The sequence below is a fragment of the Salvelinus fontinalis genome, chromosome 7 (genome assembly GCF_029448725.1).
Source record: "Salvelinus fontinalis isolate EN_2023a chromosome 7, ASM2944872v1, whole genome shotgun sequence".
In the NCBI taxonomy this organism is placed as follows: domain Eukaryota; kingdom Metazoa; phylum Chordata; class Actinopteri; order Salmoniformes; family Salmonidae; genus Salvelinus; species Salvelinus fontinalis.
The window spans coordinates 34,356,688-34,374,759 of record NC_074671.1 but is presented as its reverse complement, the minus strand read 5'-3'; the positions used below and the strand labels follow the sequence as shown (position 1 = coordinate 34,374,759).

At 41.7% G+C, this 18,072-nt stretch overlaps 1 protein-coding gene and 1 long non-coding RNA gene across 7 annotated transcripts in view; both read right to left on the bottom strand.

Moving 5' to 3' along the window:
* LOC129859440 (uncharacterized protein C18orf63-like) overlaps nt 1-18,072 on the bottom strand; it is a 187,998-nt gene that overhangs the window by 119,186 nt on the left and 50,740 nt on the right. For 5 of the 6 annotated variants that reach the window (XM_055929252.1, XM_055929248.1, XM_055929253.1 and 2 more), the window contains exons 2-3: nt 15,433-15,545; nt 15,014-15,136 (exon numbers count right to left, since the gene is read on the bottom strand). In XM_055929252.1, the coding sequence (XP_055785227.1) occupies nt 15,014-15,105 (92 nt within the window). In that variant the 5' untranslated portion in view covers nt 15,106-15,136; nt 15,433-15,545. Of the gene's footprint in view, nt 1-15,013; nt 15,137-15,432; nt 15,546-15,925; nt 16,221-18,072 lie in introns of those variants that run through there. The other variant, XM_055929251.1, reaches the window with a different exon arrangement.
* On the bottom strand, nt 1,279-15,007 carry LOC129859444 (uncharacterized). Its single transcript, XR_008760162.1, has 2 exons — nt 1,944-15,007; nt 1,279-1,852 (listed from the first exon to the last, which is right to left on the bottom strand). It is a non-coding gene; the product is annotated as an uncharacterized LOC129859444 (long non-coding RNA).

The window sequence follows — 18,072 nt, the reverse complement described above, 5'->3', positions numbered from 1 at the left end:
TGTCCTTCAAATAAGAATTTGTTCTTAACTGACTTGCCTAGTTAAATAAAGGTTACACTAAGAGCATAACATTTCTACATTTCTAACCAATACCCAAACGGAGATTTAGTGAAAATAAAAATCTCATTGAGTTATCAAGACCAGTCCCCATGCTTATCTCAGAGCAGTGCGAAACGGTGCTAAAATAGTTGCTTCAAATCCTATTGCTTCTAACTTCAATATGCTCTTTAAATAAATAAGACCTACACCACATTACTCAACACTAGTGAGACTCATGTCGCCTACGGTAAGCCTGCAGTATATAGAAAAATATGACGTGACTCTCCGCCATAAATTACATAGAGAATTGGAAGATTCTCAATTAAAACCTAAAGCCGCCTGCCTCATGGGTCTCCCGGTGGCGGCAGGCACAGGTATCGAACCTGAATCTGTAGCAATGCATTTTGCACTGTGATGCAGTGTCTTAGACAGCTGCGCCACTGGGGAAGCCCCATCCACAAAGCATCAAAATACAGAGAGGTGTTGATAAAGGTATATTGTCCTACTAATAGCCCAATAATGGGCTATTATAATACTGTACATGGTGTCCAGGTCAGGATAACCAAAACATTTCTTTATTAAAGACTTTCAGAAAGAATGTTAGTACATATTTATTTTGATCCAAAGCCATGAATGAGTGAGTCACTCAGCTCTATGTAGGTGCCGGGCTGTATGACTGTGCCATCAACTTGATAATATATAACTATTTTGGAGGTTAATTCGTTTAAAAAACAAAAAACTGATTTAAAGTGAGCATTTGTAATCTGAATAAAGGCAAAAATAATATTTGTAAAGGCCAAAACATTTATTTCTGTTTTTAGAGGGAGAGAAATGCTGCGGTAATTGTGAGCCGCCCTATGGGACTCCCAATCACGGTTGGATGTGATACATAATAATACCTTTAGTTGTATTATTTGTTTTGTCTTTTCTGGTGGATTAAGCTGAAATTGCAACCAATCACAGCCAGTTGTGATACAGCCAAACGAACTAAGAAATACGTTTGACAGAATTCACCCTACCCTCCTTCTAGGCATGTCTATTGTCCAGCTACCTGCTAATAGCCATAATGGCACTGTACAACGTGACCGTGTGTGTTTGAAAGAGTATTTTCCAGTAAGAAACTATTTGTTTACCTTCATTAGACAACTTTGTTCCAATATTTCTGTAATTCAGTGATATTTTTTCACATAGTAATCCGTTATGGATCCATATTAAATAAGCATTGGCATTTTGAAAGAGTATTTTTAATCATTATTTTATTAACGAAAGCATTAAGATGCTGATGAAAAAATACTGTACTGTACAGTATATGCTTCTACATTTGGATAATAAAACGTTTAAAGCATTTAAGATATAAGCCACCTGCATTTCTTTATTAGGTTATAACAGAACCGCATAACGGTCCGGACGGCCCTTGCTGTGCCTAGTGAGCAGTTGGTCAAGTTCTGTTGTCAGAAGAGGAATGGAAATGTCAGGGTGAACCGACGACCTGATGAACCGCCAGGTATGTTGACTCTGCCTGTCGGAGGTGGAATTCCAGAGCTCACAGGTGTTCCTGGCATGGATTGTGACTCCATCTCGTTCCTCACACTCTTCAATGCGTCATTCTCTGCCTGACTCTCCGCCAATGCCGCCTGGCTCTAGACCAATGTGTCAGCTGTTGCCCGTATCTCTGCCCTCAGATAATGTTTCTCTTTCTGCTGGTCTGCCTTCAATCTCGGTCTTCAATCAGATTCGTTTGAATCTGATCCATGCGCACCTTCATCAGATGAACAGAATGGTACCGCCCTGAGCCCCCTTCAATTACAGTGGCCTATGATAGAAACGGTAGATCAATTAAGAATTAAAAGTGACCCCAACACACAAATGCTGTGTACACATTTTAAGAATCTAGCAAAACAAACGGCTTTCTTGGCAACGATTTTTCGGTGCGGCCCGATGTCCAGCCCTTTGTCAACTGATCTCCACGGATGGTTGTCGGCATGGTTGTATGCTCTGCAAAAACACATTCACGTTTTTAGTACACAATATTTTTTATTTAACCTTTATTTGGTTATCGATTTTATTACACAGTATACCTACACATTGATAGGCTATATAAACTCAGCAAAAAAAGAGACGTCCTCACTGTCAACTGCGTTTATTTTCGGCATGTGTAAATATTTGTATGAACAAAAGATTCAACAACTGAGACAAACTGTACAAGTTCCACAGACATGTGACTAACAGAAATGTAATATGTCCCTGAACAAAGGGGGGGTCAAAATCAAAAGTAACAGTCAGTATCTGGTGTGGCCACCATCTGCATAAGGTACTGAAGTGCATCTCCTCCTCATGGACTGCACCGTATTTGCCAGTTCTACTGTGAGATGTTACCCCACTCTTCCACCAAGGCACCTGCAAGTTCCCGGACATTTCTGGGGGGAATGGCCCGAGCCCTCACCCTCTGATCCAACAGGTCTCAAACGTGCTCAATGGGATTGAAATCCGGGCTCTTCACTGGCCATGGCAGAACACTGACATTCCTGTCTTGCAGGAAATCATGCACAGAACAAGCAGTATGGCTGGTGGCATTGTCATGCTGGAGGGTCATGTCAGGATGAGCCTGCTGGAAGGTCACCACATGAGAGAGGTGGACGTCTTCCCTATAACGCACAGCGCTGAGATTGCCTGCAATGACAATAAGATCAGTTCGATGATGCTGTGACACACCGCCCCAGACCATGACGGACCTTCCACCTCCAAATCGATCCCGCTCCAGAGTACAGGCCTCGGCGTAACGCTAATTCCTTCGACGATAAATGCGAATCCGACCATCACCCCTGGTGAGACAAAACTGCGACTCGTCAGTGAAGAGCACTTTTTGCCAGTCCTGTCTGGTCCAGCGACGGTGGGTTTGTGCCCATAGGCGACGCTGTTGCCGGTGATGTCTGGTGAGGACCTGCCTTACAACAGGCCTACAAGCCCTCAGTCCAGCCTCTCTCAGCCCATTTTTACACGTGGTCTGCCACTGCGAGGACAATCAGCTGTCCGTCCTGTCTCCCTGTAGCGCTGTCTTATGCGTCTCACAGTACGGACTTTGAAATGTATTGCCCTGGCCACATCTGCAGTCCTCATGCCTCCTTGCAGCATGCCTAAGGCACATTCACACAGATGAGCAAGGACCCTGGCCATCTTTCTTCAGAGTCCGTAGAAAGGCCTCTTTAGTGTCCTAAGTTTTAATAACTGTGACCTTAAAACCTTTCTAGCCCAGGGGTTCCGCTAGCGGAACACCCACAACATTCCGCTGAAAAGGCATCGCGCGAAATTCCAAAATATTTTTGGGAAATATGTAACATTCACACATTAACAAGTCCAATACAGCAAATGAAAGATAAACATCTTGTTAATCTACCCATCGTGTCCGATTTTTTAAAATCTTTTACATTGAAAACACAACATATATTTATGTTAGATCACCACCAAATCCAAAAAACACAGCCATTTTTCCCAGCCAAAGATAAGCCAAAGAAAAGCAGAAATAGAGATAAAATGAATCACTAACCTTTGATAATCTTCAACAGATGACACTCATAGGACATCATGTTACACAATACATTTATGTTTTGTTTGATAATGTGCATATTTATATCCACATATCTCGGTTTACATTGGCGCCATGTTCAGAAATGACTCAAAAATATCCGGAGTAATTACAGAGAGCCACGTCAAATAACAGAAATACTCATCATAAACTTTGAAGAAAGATACATGTTTTACATATAATTAAAGATACACGTGTTCTTAATGCAACCGCTGTGTCAGACTTTAAAAAAACTTTAGGATAAGCATACCATGCAATAATCTGAGACGGCGCTCAGAAATACACAACATTTCTCCGCCATGTTGGAGTCAACAGAAATACAAAATTACATCATAAATATTCCCTTACCTTTGATGATCTTTCATCAGAATGCAGTGCCAGGTATCCTAGTTCCACAATAAATCGTTGTTTTGTTCGATAATGTCCATTACTAGTGTCCAATTAGCTACTTTTGCTAGCACGTTTAGTTCACATGTCCAAACGCTGGCGCCGGTCCAGGCGAACTCGGACGAAAACTTCAAAAAGTCATATTCCAGGTCGAATAAACTGATACAATTAAGTAGAGAATCAATCTTCAGGGTGTTGTTATCAAATATATCAAATAACGTTCCAACCGGAGCATTCGTTTTTGTCTACAAAGTAATGGAACACATGGCCATATCATGACTAGCACGCGTGACCAGGAACTAGCATTCTGCCAGACCACTGACTCAAATAGCTGCCATCCGGCCCCACATCACACTAGAGGCTTCATTCCACGTTCTACTGACTGTTGACATCTAGTGGAAGGCGTAGGAAGTGCGAACAGATCCATATCTTACTGGGATGTGAAAACACGATGAGTTTAACATCAACCAGCCCCAGAATTTCCATTTCCTGTTTGGAAGTTTGCCTGCCATATGAGTTCTATTATATTCACAGACATAATGCAAACAGTTTTAGAAACTTCAGTGTTTTCTATCCAATAGTAATAATAATATGCATATATTTTAACATCTGGGACAGAGTAGAGGCAGTTCACTATGGGCACGCGATTCATCCAAAGTGAAAATGCTGCCCCCTATCCCTAAAAAGTTAATTGCCTACCGTCTATAAGCTGTTAGTATCTTAACGACCGTTCCACAGGTGCATGTTCATTAATTGTTTATGGTTCATTGAACAAGCATGGGAAACCGTGTTTAAACCCTTTACAATGAAGATCTGTGAAGTTATTTGGATTTTTACAAATTATCTTTGAAAGACAGGGTCCTGAAAAAGGGACGTTTCTTTTTTTGCTGCGTTTACATGTTTTTTAAAGAAAATGCACTGAAACCAAAATACCTTAAGTTTCGATGATCCTCTCAGCTCCGGCTCATTTTCAAGTCCTCTCGTGGTTAACACGGTTAAATGTCTTATTTCACATTGGCCACGGAGAATGAGAGTCCACAGTCCTTGGGAGAGGGCCGCGTCGGTGGCACTGTGCCATCCTCAAAGCGGGTGAAGGTGTTTAGCTTGTCTGGGAGCAAGACGTCGGTGTCCTAAACATGGCTGATTTTCCCTTTGTAATCCGTGATTGTCTGTAGACCCTGCCACATATGTCCTGTGTCTGAGTCGTTGAATTGCGACTCCACTGTCTCTGTACTGACGTTTTACCTGTTTGATTGCCTTACGGAAGGAATAACGACATGGTTTGCATTTAACCATAATCCCAGTCACCTTGTCATGGTTAAATGCGGTGGTTCGCGCTTACAGTTTTGCGCAAATGCTGGCATCTATCCATGGTTTTTGGTTTGGGTAGGTTTTAATAGTCACAGTAGGAACATCCCCTATACACTTCCTTTTGAACTCAGTCACCGTGTTATTCTCAGAGGCAACCTGTAACATGTCCCAGTCCCCGTGATCAAAACAATCTTGAAGCATGGATTCCGATTGGTCAGACCAGCGTTGACTAGACCTTAAACAAGAAGTACACGTGTTGAGTTTCTGTCTATCAGAAGGTACCAGCATACCACCCTGCATACCACTGCTGGCTTGCTTCTGAAGCTAAGCAGGGTTGGTCCTGGTCAGTCCCTGGATGGGAGACCAGATGCTGCTGGAAGTGGTGTTGGAGGGCCAGTAGGAGGCACTCTTTCCTCTGGTCTAAAAAATATCCCAATGCCCCAGGGCAGTGATTGGGGACACTGCCCTGTGTAGGGTGCCGTCTTTCGGATGGGACGTTAAACGGGTGTCCTGACTCTCTGAGGTCATTAAAGATCCCATGGCACTTATCGTAAGAGTAGGGGTGTTAACCCCGGTGTCCTGGCTAAATTCCCAATCTGGCCCTCAAACCATCATGGTCACCTAATAATCCCCAGTTTACAATTGGCTCATTCATCCCCCTCCTCTCCCCTGTAACTATTCCCCAGGTCGTTGCTGCAAATGAGAACGTGTTCTCAGTCAACTTACCTGGTAAAATAACGGTAAAATAAAAAATAAATAAAAAAAGGAGCAAGATGGTGTTGTAATCCGATTTTCCGAAGGGAGGGCAGGGGAGGGCCTTGTAGCCATCCCGGAAGGGGGAGTAACAATGATCCAGTTTTTGATGCGCGACTACTACAGGCAATGTGTTGACAGAACTTCGGTAGAGCTTTCCTCAAATTTGCTATAATAATATTTCAGCAAGTGTATATAGCAGTTGATTCTCTTTACAGAAGCCTACAGTCATTCAGTACAGTTACATTTTGTTGTCCTTTCTCAGTCTCTTTCTCTCTGATAGTCTCGGACATCTCACAGCGGTAATCAATCCTGGTTTCTGAGGCAAGACCTGCGACTCTCCTCTCTTTCAGAATGAGTTACTAATATTGATATTACAACCAGTAGTTGTTATGCAGTTGCTTCTCTCTCCTCGTCTCGATCACCTAGTCTCTGTGCTGTTACTTTTCCTTCCAACTGTTTGAGGTTAGTTTTTCACATAGTTGCTTGAACAAAGATATTAATAACTCAACAGGCGGAAAGCTTGCTCTTATGTCTTTGAAAATTCCTTTTTAGAAAATAGAAATGAATAGGAAGACAGCACCAGTGCCTAACTCGACTAAGGCAGAGGGCACGTGTAGACTTAGATAGGCGACTTGGACACATTAGGGATGACTGTAGGATGGGTGTAGCAAGTGACATAGGCCTAGCTGTAGGTGATGAATCAGTTGCAGAAGGTGACTGACCCCATAGACAACTCTGATCCCATAGATAATGAGGACATGGATACAGATCCTGGTGGTTATGAGGATAATGTAGATTGGTATGAGGAAATCTGATTCAAAATCAGGATTCTGATTAACCACATTTAGAACCACCAAGTATCCTCGCTGATAGGCCATCCAACTGGGCCCTCACCTTTGGCATCTCAATGGTTGCTTTGACAGCTCTACCGAGTCTTATGGTTCCACCACCGGGACCTGCCCAAAGATGCTAGGACTGTGCATAGGACCAAAACTCAATACATCATTCTTGAAAAGGCTGGAGGTCAGTATCAGTATTTTGGAATTTTTACATCTCTCTAAGAAAAGGCAATCGTTAAAACAGTAGCGTCCACTACAGATGGCTGTACCCTCTTACAAATCAACATAGATGGCTTGGCATTCTTTAAGAGCTCCAACATTCAACTATGGCCCATCGTAGGACTCTTAATTAGTGCAAACATGAAGGAACCTGTTGCAATTGGACTTTACTGTGGGCTTAAAAAAAAACACTTCAGTAGAGGAGTTCCTTAGAGATTTTGTTAAAGAGCTTCAGGAATAAGAGCAAGGGTTTACTTTTGAACAGAAAAGGCTATTTTTAAAGTTAGTGTAATAGGTTGTACCCCTGCAAGACATTTTGTTAAAAGCCACCAAGGATCACAATGGGTATTCGGGTTGTGATAAATGTTCTCTTAAATGTTGTTTGCCTGCCAAAGTTATGGACAGTATATCATCCCATCTCATAGAAACGCACCCTCACATTTAATTTGCCTGAAAACCCAGAGAAGTTGACCGCTGGAAGGCAATTGAGTTTAGGCAGTTTCTGCTATACACGTCCTGTTGTTCTGGCTTCGTTTCTTGACAGTAACGCGTACAACAACTTCATGCTGCTCTTTTGTGGCATTTCCATTTTAGCTCCTCGTCGTCAGTATGCACAGACATTGCTCACAACTTTTGTCAGCCACTATGGTGCGATATATGGAAAAGACCAACTAGTCTATAAATGTGCATGGGTTAGTTAATCTTTCACCTGATGTGCAACGGCAAGGTTGCCTAGACTCAATTTCTGCGTTTCCGTTTGAAAATTACCTTCAAGATGAAGTTTGTGAGGAAGCCAGAATTTCCCGTCACCCAGGTCATTAGGAGACTGTCTGAAGTAAAACATATTGCGAAGAACACTGGTTTGGTCTGTCCGTTGAAAAAGCAACACTTTGCTGGTCTTATTCTCAGTGGTCTTTCGGGACAGCACAATATCAGGAAATGTACAGCGAGCAATGTGCCATTAAAGTATCAATAGGGGATATTATTTGTATCATTGGAAACAATGTGTGTGTCATACACAACCTTGTCAAACGTAGTGATGGAGTGTATGTTATGTACAAAGTTCTCAGAGAAGTCACAATTCTTCAGTTACCCATTCAGCTCATCCTTCCTTAACATATCCAGAATTTCCCAACCGTCAGAAACACTCAAATTTGCCAAAGTATCTTTCAGAAATGCATAGTTCTGCCCTATAGGAAGGGATTTGTGACCTTACCTCTAATGCATATTTAGGACTAAAGCCAAAAGAGTAGTGGGGTGGGTGTCACTTTTCAATTATTTTAATATTTATGAAGTTTAAATGATATGAAAAATATATTTTTATTTTACATTTTTAAAACAAAACACTGCGGCTTAAGTATTATTTTGAGTGTGGTCAGAAGGGTTAACTGAATTAGAATGTTACTGACTATCACAGCGTTCATCACTTGCTTCTGGACAAAAAATAGACGCAAGTACACTTTGATAGAGTATGACTAACACTAGCTGTATTTGTATCACTGAATTTATGGAATGCTAATTTCCTGTTCTGTCTTTTCAGATGTTTTTGTTAGTACAATTCATTGTAAGCAAGGACGCCAATTATTGTGCCAGAGGAATGATTTGAAGACGGTGTGACCTTCTAGCCTAGTTGTAAGAAAGATGACCGAATTGACACTGCGCATTTGAGTCTATGGTAAAGCTGGTATGTTGACAATGCATTTTTTTGTTGTGTGCTCTGTTTCTGAAGATCTGTTTTGGAAGTGCAGCTGCCCTTAGAAGCATCACCTAGTAAGGGAAGTTGAGGCTGATATACACAGTACATCACTATGGTCAATAATGTTGCTTGACTGTTTAATGTCATAATAGTTTATATTCCAATAACATGTTATTCAACAAATGTTCCTTTTGAACAAAGTTGACAATTCAATTGAAGTGGCTACTGGTGAGTTATTTTGTAATGTTCCTTGTGTCCTGCTAATAGGTATTTAACAAAACACACATTTATTTTTAGACAATGCCAGGCAGAAATTGAAGGTTTTGTTGACCTGTGAGTCGTCAGATTTACAGTCCGATGCTGAGGTGGGTGGAGGCAGGGGGGAAAGGAAGAAGCAAAAGTGAGTATTTTTCTTCAAAATCTTTTTTTTCTCTCGCCACGTTTACTCGGAAATCACCATCACCCACAGATTAATTTGTACTTGTTGGTGATTTGCTGAGCTTGTAATGCATCTTTAAAATATTAGCTACAACATAGCCTTTTCATATTAACCATATTTCTCCTTAGTCAGTGTGACGTACTGTATCTGTTACTTGTCATGTACTGTGTGACTGTTACTGTTATACACCCGATGTTCCCACTGGGAAGTTACTCTGGTAAAAGTCATTGTGTTGTCTACCATTTTAGACATACGGAGATACTGACTGAGAGCGACTCCCAATGGAGGGAACAGTTATATTCTTATACAGTATTACACTAGCTAATAATCATTTCCCCTCGATCTCACTATGTAGAAACATGGTATGGAACTCAAATTCTATCAATCTTCATTTTTTGTTGTTGCAGCAGCAGCAGCAGCTGAACTGCACATCCTAACACTGATGGAGCACATGAAACCGCAGCAGCCGCAACTTGCTGCAATGGTCAACAAGCCTAGATGGGAGGATGGAGAACAACTTGCCCCAACCAGATGATGACCTAGAACAGTGGCAACAGGACAGCACAAATGCCAGGATCAAAACACAACATGGTATGATTCTTAACACATTAGGACTATGTATGTGTACATGTGTACATGTACATGTGTACACGACATGATCAAAAGTATATGTACAACTGCTCGTCAAACATCATAACCAAAATCATGTGCATTAATATGGAGTTGGTCCCCTATTTGTTATAGCAGCAGCCTCCACTCTTCTGGGAAAGCTTTCCACTAGATGTTGGAACATTGCTGCGTGAACTTGCTTCCATTCAGCCACCAGAGCATTAGTGAGCTCGGGCACTTAGGATTAGACCTGGCTCGCAGTCGGCATTCCAATTCATCCCAAAGGTGTTCGATGGGGTTCAGGTCAGTGCTCTGTGCAGGCCAGTCAAGTTCTTCCACACAGATCTTGACAAACCCTTTCTGTAAGGACCTCGCTTTGTGCACTTCATGCTGAAACAGGAAAGGGCCTTCCTCAAACTGTTGTCACAAAGTTAGAAGCACAGAATCATCGAATGTCATTATATGCTGTAGTGTTAAGATTTGCCTTCACTGCAACTAAGGGGCCTAGCCTGAAACCATGAAAAACAGCCCCAGACCCTTATTCCTCCTCCAAACTTTACAGTTGGTACTACGCATTGGGGCAAGTAGTGTTCTCCTGGCATCCTCCAAACCCAGATTGGTCCGTCGACTGCCAGATGGTGAAGCGTGATTCATCACTCCAGAGAACGCATTTCCACTGCTCAAGAGTCCAATGGCGGCGAGCTTTACACAACTCCAGCCGGCGCTTGGCATTGCGCATGGTGATCTTAGGCTTGTGTGTGGCTGCTCATCTATGGAAACCCATATCATGAAGCTCCCGACGAACAGTTAGTGCTGACGCTGCTTCCAGAGGCAGTTTGGAACTCAGTAGTGAGTGTTGCAACCAAGGACAGACAATTTTTAAACACTACAGCACTTGGCAGTCTCGTTCTGTGAGCTTGTGTGGCCTACCACCTCTCGGCTGTGCCGTTGTTGCTCCTAGAAGTTTCCACTTCACAATAACAGCACTTACAGTTGACCGGGGGCAGCTCTAACAGGGCAGAAATGTGATGAACTGACTTGTTGGAAAGGTTGCATCTTATGACGTTGTCACGTTGAAAGTCACTGAGCTCTTCAGTAAGGCCTTACTACTGCCAATGTTTGTCTATGGAGATTGCATGGCGGCGTGCTCAATTTTATACACCTGTCAGCAACAAATGTGGCTGAAATAGCAGAATCCACTAATTTGATGGGGTGACCACATACTTGTGTATACGGTGGTTCCTCCTTTAAAAGTTGCGAGCTTACACCGCGGGACTTAGAGGTACCCAGCATCACGGCTTAATTGCTCCAGACCACCACAATGGGGAGTTAGAGCACTCATTATGCATTTGGGTCCCAAAGTTTTTATATGACCAATTATATTGAGTGGTTCCAATGACGAATTTGACGCGAGCCACCCGTCCCTTGTGACTTTCTTCAGCAAAGATGGCTGACAAAAGATTACGGGGGAAGCAAATGTAAGTAATTATAACGTCATAACAAGTCAAGATAAAACTGTACAATTGAGGGGAATATGTTCGTTAATGTAGAGACAAACGATTGTGCATATTTGTCATAAAGTTAATTTATGAAAATCGCTATTTAGCAAGTTCTGAGTAGCTAACATTAGCCAGCTAGCTAGTGTTAGGAGAATGAATTTGTAATTCTTGTTGTTTAATGTTTTAGGGACTCCTGAGAAAAGCAGCAAACCAGGCTGTTGTCTTGTGAAACAGTGGATGTAAAGAATCTAGCTAGCTAAAGCATTTACTGCTAATTGAATGTACAATTGTGTAAGCTTGCCTTGCAAAGCAGCTCAAGTAACATAGCTAGATAACTACTTATTGTGTACTGGAGGATAAAAATAAATGTATGCCTATGGATGTGTAGCTAGCTACAGTATGTAGCCAATCTGTGTAAGGACCCTAAAACGTTTGGTATGAATATTAGTTCAGAACCTATCTATGAACCGCATCTATCATAGTGGTTGTATCAACTTCAAGTCTGAATGGCATTAAATGAAGCCTATGGATAGAGTAGAATATAATAACTTTATTGTGCCAAGGATGCAAGTCCTATATACATGTACTGTAGTTATTAACACACATGAGATCCCCCACATTGTAGCCTGTACGTTGAATATATTCACTGATCATGGACTCTTCCTTGGCAAATAAAAGGTGCGGTTCAGGTAAGATTCTTTTTCAGTCATATCCAATACCAGGTGTCTCAAACTCAATTCTTTGAATGAGGCTGTGTAGGCATGTATGTATTACAATTACACACGTCAACAGTGTTTACCACTCCTGCTCCTGGGACATCAATGATTACACATTGTAACTATGCAATAGACTAGAAACATGATTTAAAACGTATACCAAAAAAACCCTGTTATACTCACAGACACAATTTTAACAGTTTTGAAAACTTTAGAGTGTTTTCTATCCAAATCTACCAGTTATATGCATATCATATATTCTGGGCCCGAGAAGCAGGCAGTTTAATTTGGGCATGCTTTTCATCCAAAATTCTGAATGCTGCCCCCTACCCTAGAGAAGTTAAGAAGTTTCTTTATTCGTATGTTTAACACTTGTATCAATGTTTATGATGAGCATTTCTGTTATTTGATGTGGCTCTCTGCACTTTCACAGGATGTTTGTTTGAGACAATGCATTTCTGAACATTACACACCAATTTCAAATGAGGTTTTTGGACAAAGATTAACCTTATCGAACAAAACACACATGTATTGTGTAACATGAAGTCCTGTGAGTGCCATCTGATGAAGATCAAAGGTTAGTGATTCATTTAAATCGCTATTTCTGACTTTTGTGAGCCCCCTCCTTGGCTGGAAAATGGCTGTATGGTTTTCTGTGACTAGGCGCTAACCTAACAATCTTTTGGTGTGCTTTCGCCGTAAAGCCTATTTGAAATCGCACACTGTGGTTGGATTTACAAGAAGTTTCTTTAAAATGGTGTATAATACTTGTATGTTTGAGGAATTTTAATTATGGGATTTCTGTTTTGAATTTGGCGCCCTGCACTTTTACTGGCTGTTGTCGAGGTGGGACGCTAGCGTCCCACTTGTACCAGAGAGGTTAAGAACAAATTCTTATTTACAAGGATAGCCTAATCCTTCCTCCCTGTTGGGGGATTGAACCTGTCTCCCGCGTGCTTGTAATATGGAGACTATCAAATGCTTCTCAAAGATGCCCTCTGGTGGTCAAACTAGCAATTACTTGCAATAACAGAAAACATTTGACAGATAATGTGCCACAGAATGCTGCAGCAGCCCGCAAGGTGTGCCATAGTATGACGTAACTTTTAAAGGAGGAACCACTGTATATAGTGTATATCTAGGGATGCTTCACCTTCAGTCACTTGCTTCAATGACTGTTGCTTTGGCCAGAAGCTGATCATCATCAGACATTGTCGAGCTTTCCTCAGGTGTTTCGACCCTGAATTGTAACACCCTCCCATTGGCGGGTCAGAAGTGGTGGCCAGATCACTGCCCGTCTCTTTTGAACTCCTCAGGCGTTGGATCGCCCCTCTGTTTGGCTGGTGTGTAGTTCGATTCTCCTTTTCCACTGTGCCAGAGCATTCTCTCGCCAGATAAGTTATTTTTTGTGAAGGAGTCAACTTTCCATTAAGCTGTCCCGGCTAGTGGCTCTAGGACTTTGAGGTCTTGGTCTAGTTGGTTCCATTCCTTGGTTTCGCTCATCTTGGGCTATTTAATTATCTTGTTGGTTGGGCTTGGGTTTCTGGGGTGGCATCAGTTGGGTGCTGTGAGATTTCCAGTACTGTGGAGTGCTTCCTGACTGGAGTTCTTACTACTTTGCGCTGCACGTGCATCTCCCCTCTTCAATACTTGGTCCTGGCTTGTTGTATTCTTCAGCCCCATTCGGTTCTTGGTCTTTCCGCAGTGCCACTTTACTTAAATGACCTGATTATACCGGTAAATTGTTCATTATTTGTAATGTCATAATGCAACATATGGAATTCCGTTGCATTTTAATAATGGGAGTTGTGAGAGAGCTCTGACGAGCTCTGATACGTAAAGCTTAATCATATTCAACTTTTACCATGCACCTGCAACAAAGACAGCTCAGATGTGAGAGTGCCTTTTGAAATGTGATTCTCGTCTATTATAGTAAAATAATATCTCAATGTGTTTGTGTCCATATGACCAATTCGGTTGGACCAAACCTCCAATGCAAATAGTGAGTTGAAACCGCTTGTCGTCAAAGAGGAAGTGATCTTTCATCTTTGTTGTTGTGAGTAGCAGGAGCTTGGTTGGTGTGTGTGTGTGTGTGTGTATGTGTGTGTGTGTGTGTGTGTAAATGGGAAGGTGCACAGTCACAGTGGAAGATGCAAAAGGAGATGAGATGAAAAACATGACAACAAGCGGACGTAAGTGCTCATAAAAAACAAGTTGATGCTTGCGACAGGCATTTGGAATACCGTGATAAAACAACCTCAAATTAATTCGATATAAATCGCCCAGCTCTATGATACATATTGCGATTCGATATTGCGAATTGATGTTCCAAACATATTGTCCACTATGTCTGCTGCAGAGAGACGAGAGAGCATGAGAACGAGTGTGATCAGTGAGGGAAATAAAACTGCTGAGAGGATTATCACTATTTAGAAGATGGAGAATAAGCTGAAGGATGAAAAATACTAGCGTTTTGGCACAGGTACAGCAGACTAGCACTACCCACAGTATGTATGCATGTATGTATATATATTTTTAAAAACTCATCTTTCAAAGATAATATTGCGATATGTAACTCGATTTCCCCCCGCCACCCCCATCACTACAGAGGTATGACAATGGCTGGCCGTTTTAATTATGGCGTGCGTCTGTGTAGATTATGGACTACGTGGCCGTTTTACTAACGACATATTTTAACGTATGTTAGCCGTCAGTCAAACTACAGCAAAAGTGAAACGTACCTTGATGGTTAAAGTGATACTTTGGGATTTTGGCATCTACTTCCCCAGAGTCAGATGAACTCGTGGATACCATGTTCAGGTCTATGTGTCCAGTATGAAGGAAGTTACAGGTAGAGAAAGAGTGAATGATATGCAAGAAGAGAAAGGGAGACCGAGAAGACAGACCGATGGAGATATACCTGAGAGGGTTGCAGCCTTCGCCATGATCCCCTGGGAATGGGTTTGGAGGTTGGAGTGCATTATGGGGACAAAGCAGCCAACAGCAGGGCATCAGCTGTGATTAGCACTCTGTTGCAGCGGCACTGCGGGAGAGTCGACAGGTAGACACTTAACAGGTGCTCATCTACATGCATCTGGACATGTTTGTGTAGAGGGGTTACCCGAGGGGGAGTGAGCAATGTAGGAGGATGAATCCCCACTGTTCTTAGAAACTACAGTACAGAGAAATGCTGGCCAGGGGACATTTTTGTGGGTGATTAACAGAAAACATTTTTTGGATTGATGATTGTTGGGGGAAAAGATGATGCGGTGAGCATCAAAATCCTCGCTGGAATAACTCTGTTCTTTCATGAACCAGTGTGTGTGTTGCTTAGCCTACCTGTCGTTGGATGATGTCTAGGTTATCCCTGCCCTGGTTTAAGAGCTGCTCCACCGTCTTCAACACTCCGGTTCGCCCTGAAAGCATCCTGCACATGGCGCAAGGTATACATCCTGAATGAAAACACACAAATTATCAATCTACACATACAACTCTGGAGGAAAACATATCCGGCATTCAGTATACAAATCGGTAACAAATCTGAAGCAATTGATTAACGTGGCACTTGTCAAAGTGGGAAAAATAAATCCAAATAAATAAAATGAATTCGCTATTTAACACCACTAACGATGCAATGTAGGCTACACACAATGAACATTTGTAAACCCCTGCCAAATCCGGTTTAGTGCACTTTGATTCCCATTATAAAATCCTAAAATCCCATTGACAGGACTCATTCATACAGAGTTTGGCGGCGCAAATAACCCGTTTAATTTGATTAGGAAAAATGCTGTTAGCCAAGGGGCTGTGTCATGTGAATGCCACGAGATACCTTATCAGCTTTCTAGTTAAGGGGTTGCGGATAACAGGGGTGGGGTTCTTCGTTTACTGGGAAACAAGAGGCTGGAAATTAGTGGCTGTTATGCCTTTTATCTGGTATTCCGAGCTCTGTGTGAAGCGGGCAGGAAGTGCAGTGCCATGCAAAGATCAAAGAGGCTTCCTGGCACCCAGGGATGCTCTTCTGCTGAGAGATGAACTGACGAGCAGCTCCTATTGACAGCCAGGACCCAGCTTTTTTCTCAAAACAAGGTGGAAGATGAGAGAGTGAACGAGCGAGTGCGAAAGAGAGGGGTAGGGAGGGGGGTAGCTCAAAACCGGTTGAGGTGCAGTTGAAAAACTGGTTGAAAAATAAAATAAAACGGTTGCTTACTGAAGAAAAAGTAGCATTGCTGTTCTGACTGACAGGAATCTCATAAAGGCTTTGAAGCGAACAAATAATATTTTGCATTATCTAATTATTAGTTGCTTAGGAAGTAAAATTGGATCTGCTTAAACATTGCAAAATATTTTTTAACATGACTGCGCAAGATATTATTTTTTCAGTTCACCAAGTGGAAAAAGTAGGTCAAAGGCTTTTAAAGGCTAATCACCAACAGAACACTACAGGACAAATCCAAAACCTAAAGATGCATGGAACTCGTTCTCTGGAGAAAATCTTAGTACTTCGAAGCCATGATTCATAAGAAATTGTACTTCAACGTAAATTAAGATTAAGATCACTTTATTGGACACAAGGGCCAATCAAAATTTGACTTCCGCTAATAACCCAACCCCCCTGAAAGATAGATATGTCATATATATTAGACAGATTTTTTGGGAGCGGTGCGGGAGGCTGACACTGGGCGCCCGGGGAAATGTTGTGGGGGTTAAGTGCCTTGCTCAAGGGCACAATGGCTCTAAATATTTTTATAAACTGGGTGGTTCGGATGATTGCTATTATAAACTGGTTAGCAACGTAAATAGCGACGGAAAAATGTATATGTTTTGTCATAACCGTGGTTTGTGACTTTCAGGCAATAAGGCACCTCGGGTGTTTGTGGTATATTCCCCATATACCACACCCCCTCAGGCCTTATTACTTCAGTATGTCATGATAAGCATAAAGCTGTGTGCTAGGCCCAATGAGATCAATAGCCTCATTTTAAAATCTCTATGGCTAAACTCCGTGAATGGACTGCTCAATCCTGATAACGCTAGTCTTACCAATTCACAGCAAACTCACCAGGTTAAATAATATGTTAAATAGCCTACATTAAATAGATAAATGAAGCCTTGGTTGACACAGGCCTACATTGAGTATTTTATAAGCCATATAGACTAGTGATGGGGGGGGAAATTGATACAGTATATCGTATTGTTTAGACAAAATTGCATTACTTTTTGCGCTAGTTGGCTGTACCTGCACCAAAACTTCAGAATTTTCCCTTCATAGCTTGTTCTCTTCATAGCTTGTTATGTTTAAAACATCGAATCGCAATAAAAATCACAATAGACTTAAAAGGGAAACATGTAGCTCTCGTAGTCGATAAACTGTACAATAATAAGCAACGTTTCCGAGACAGACTACTCCATGGCTATTCTAAATAATACAAAGCTCCCATAGAGGAGTCGAATAATGGAACACCCAATAATATCCATGGTAGGGATTGTAATAAAGATTGAACTGGAAAACAAAATAGATAAAGAAATAAACTACAAATACACTATACCATTCAAGATAAGGAATGTTGTAAAACAAATAGTATTCAACTTTCTATTTATAAATGTGACCCAATTCAGGAAACAAGGCATCATGACAAAACATGTTCCAGAAACAAAATGTGAACTTTCATGGCTTACAAGTTTGTTATCAAGGCACATGTGTAAATACAAATAAAAGTGTTAAATTACGAGCCTTGTTGGTTAAGCCACAGAAAAAGATAGCCAATATTGGCTAGTGGGGAGGTTAATGAGTGGGCTGGACATTCGGAGTTCAAGGCATCGGTCTATTTGAGTTCGTCGGTCTGTGTTGGTAATCCTGTCGAACGCGGCTTTTGAAATGTTTTATTGTATTGTGGAGCTGCGCAAGTGTTGCTCTCCACTTTCTGGAGGATCAAGTTGAAAATCAGTGGAATTAGAGTATGATAGCTAAAGAGATGG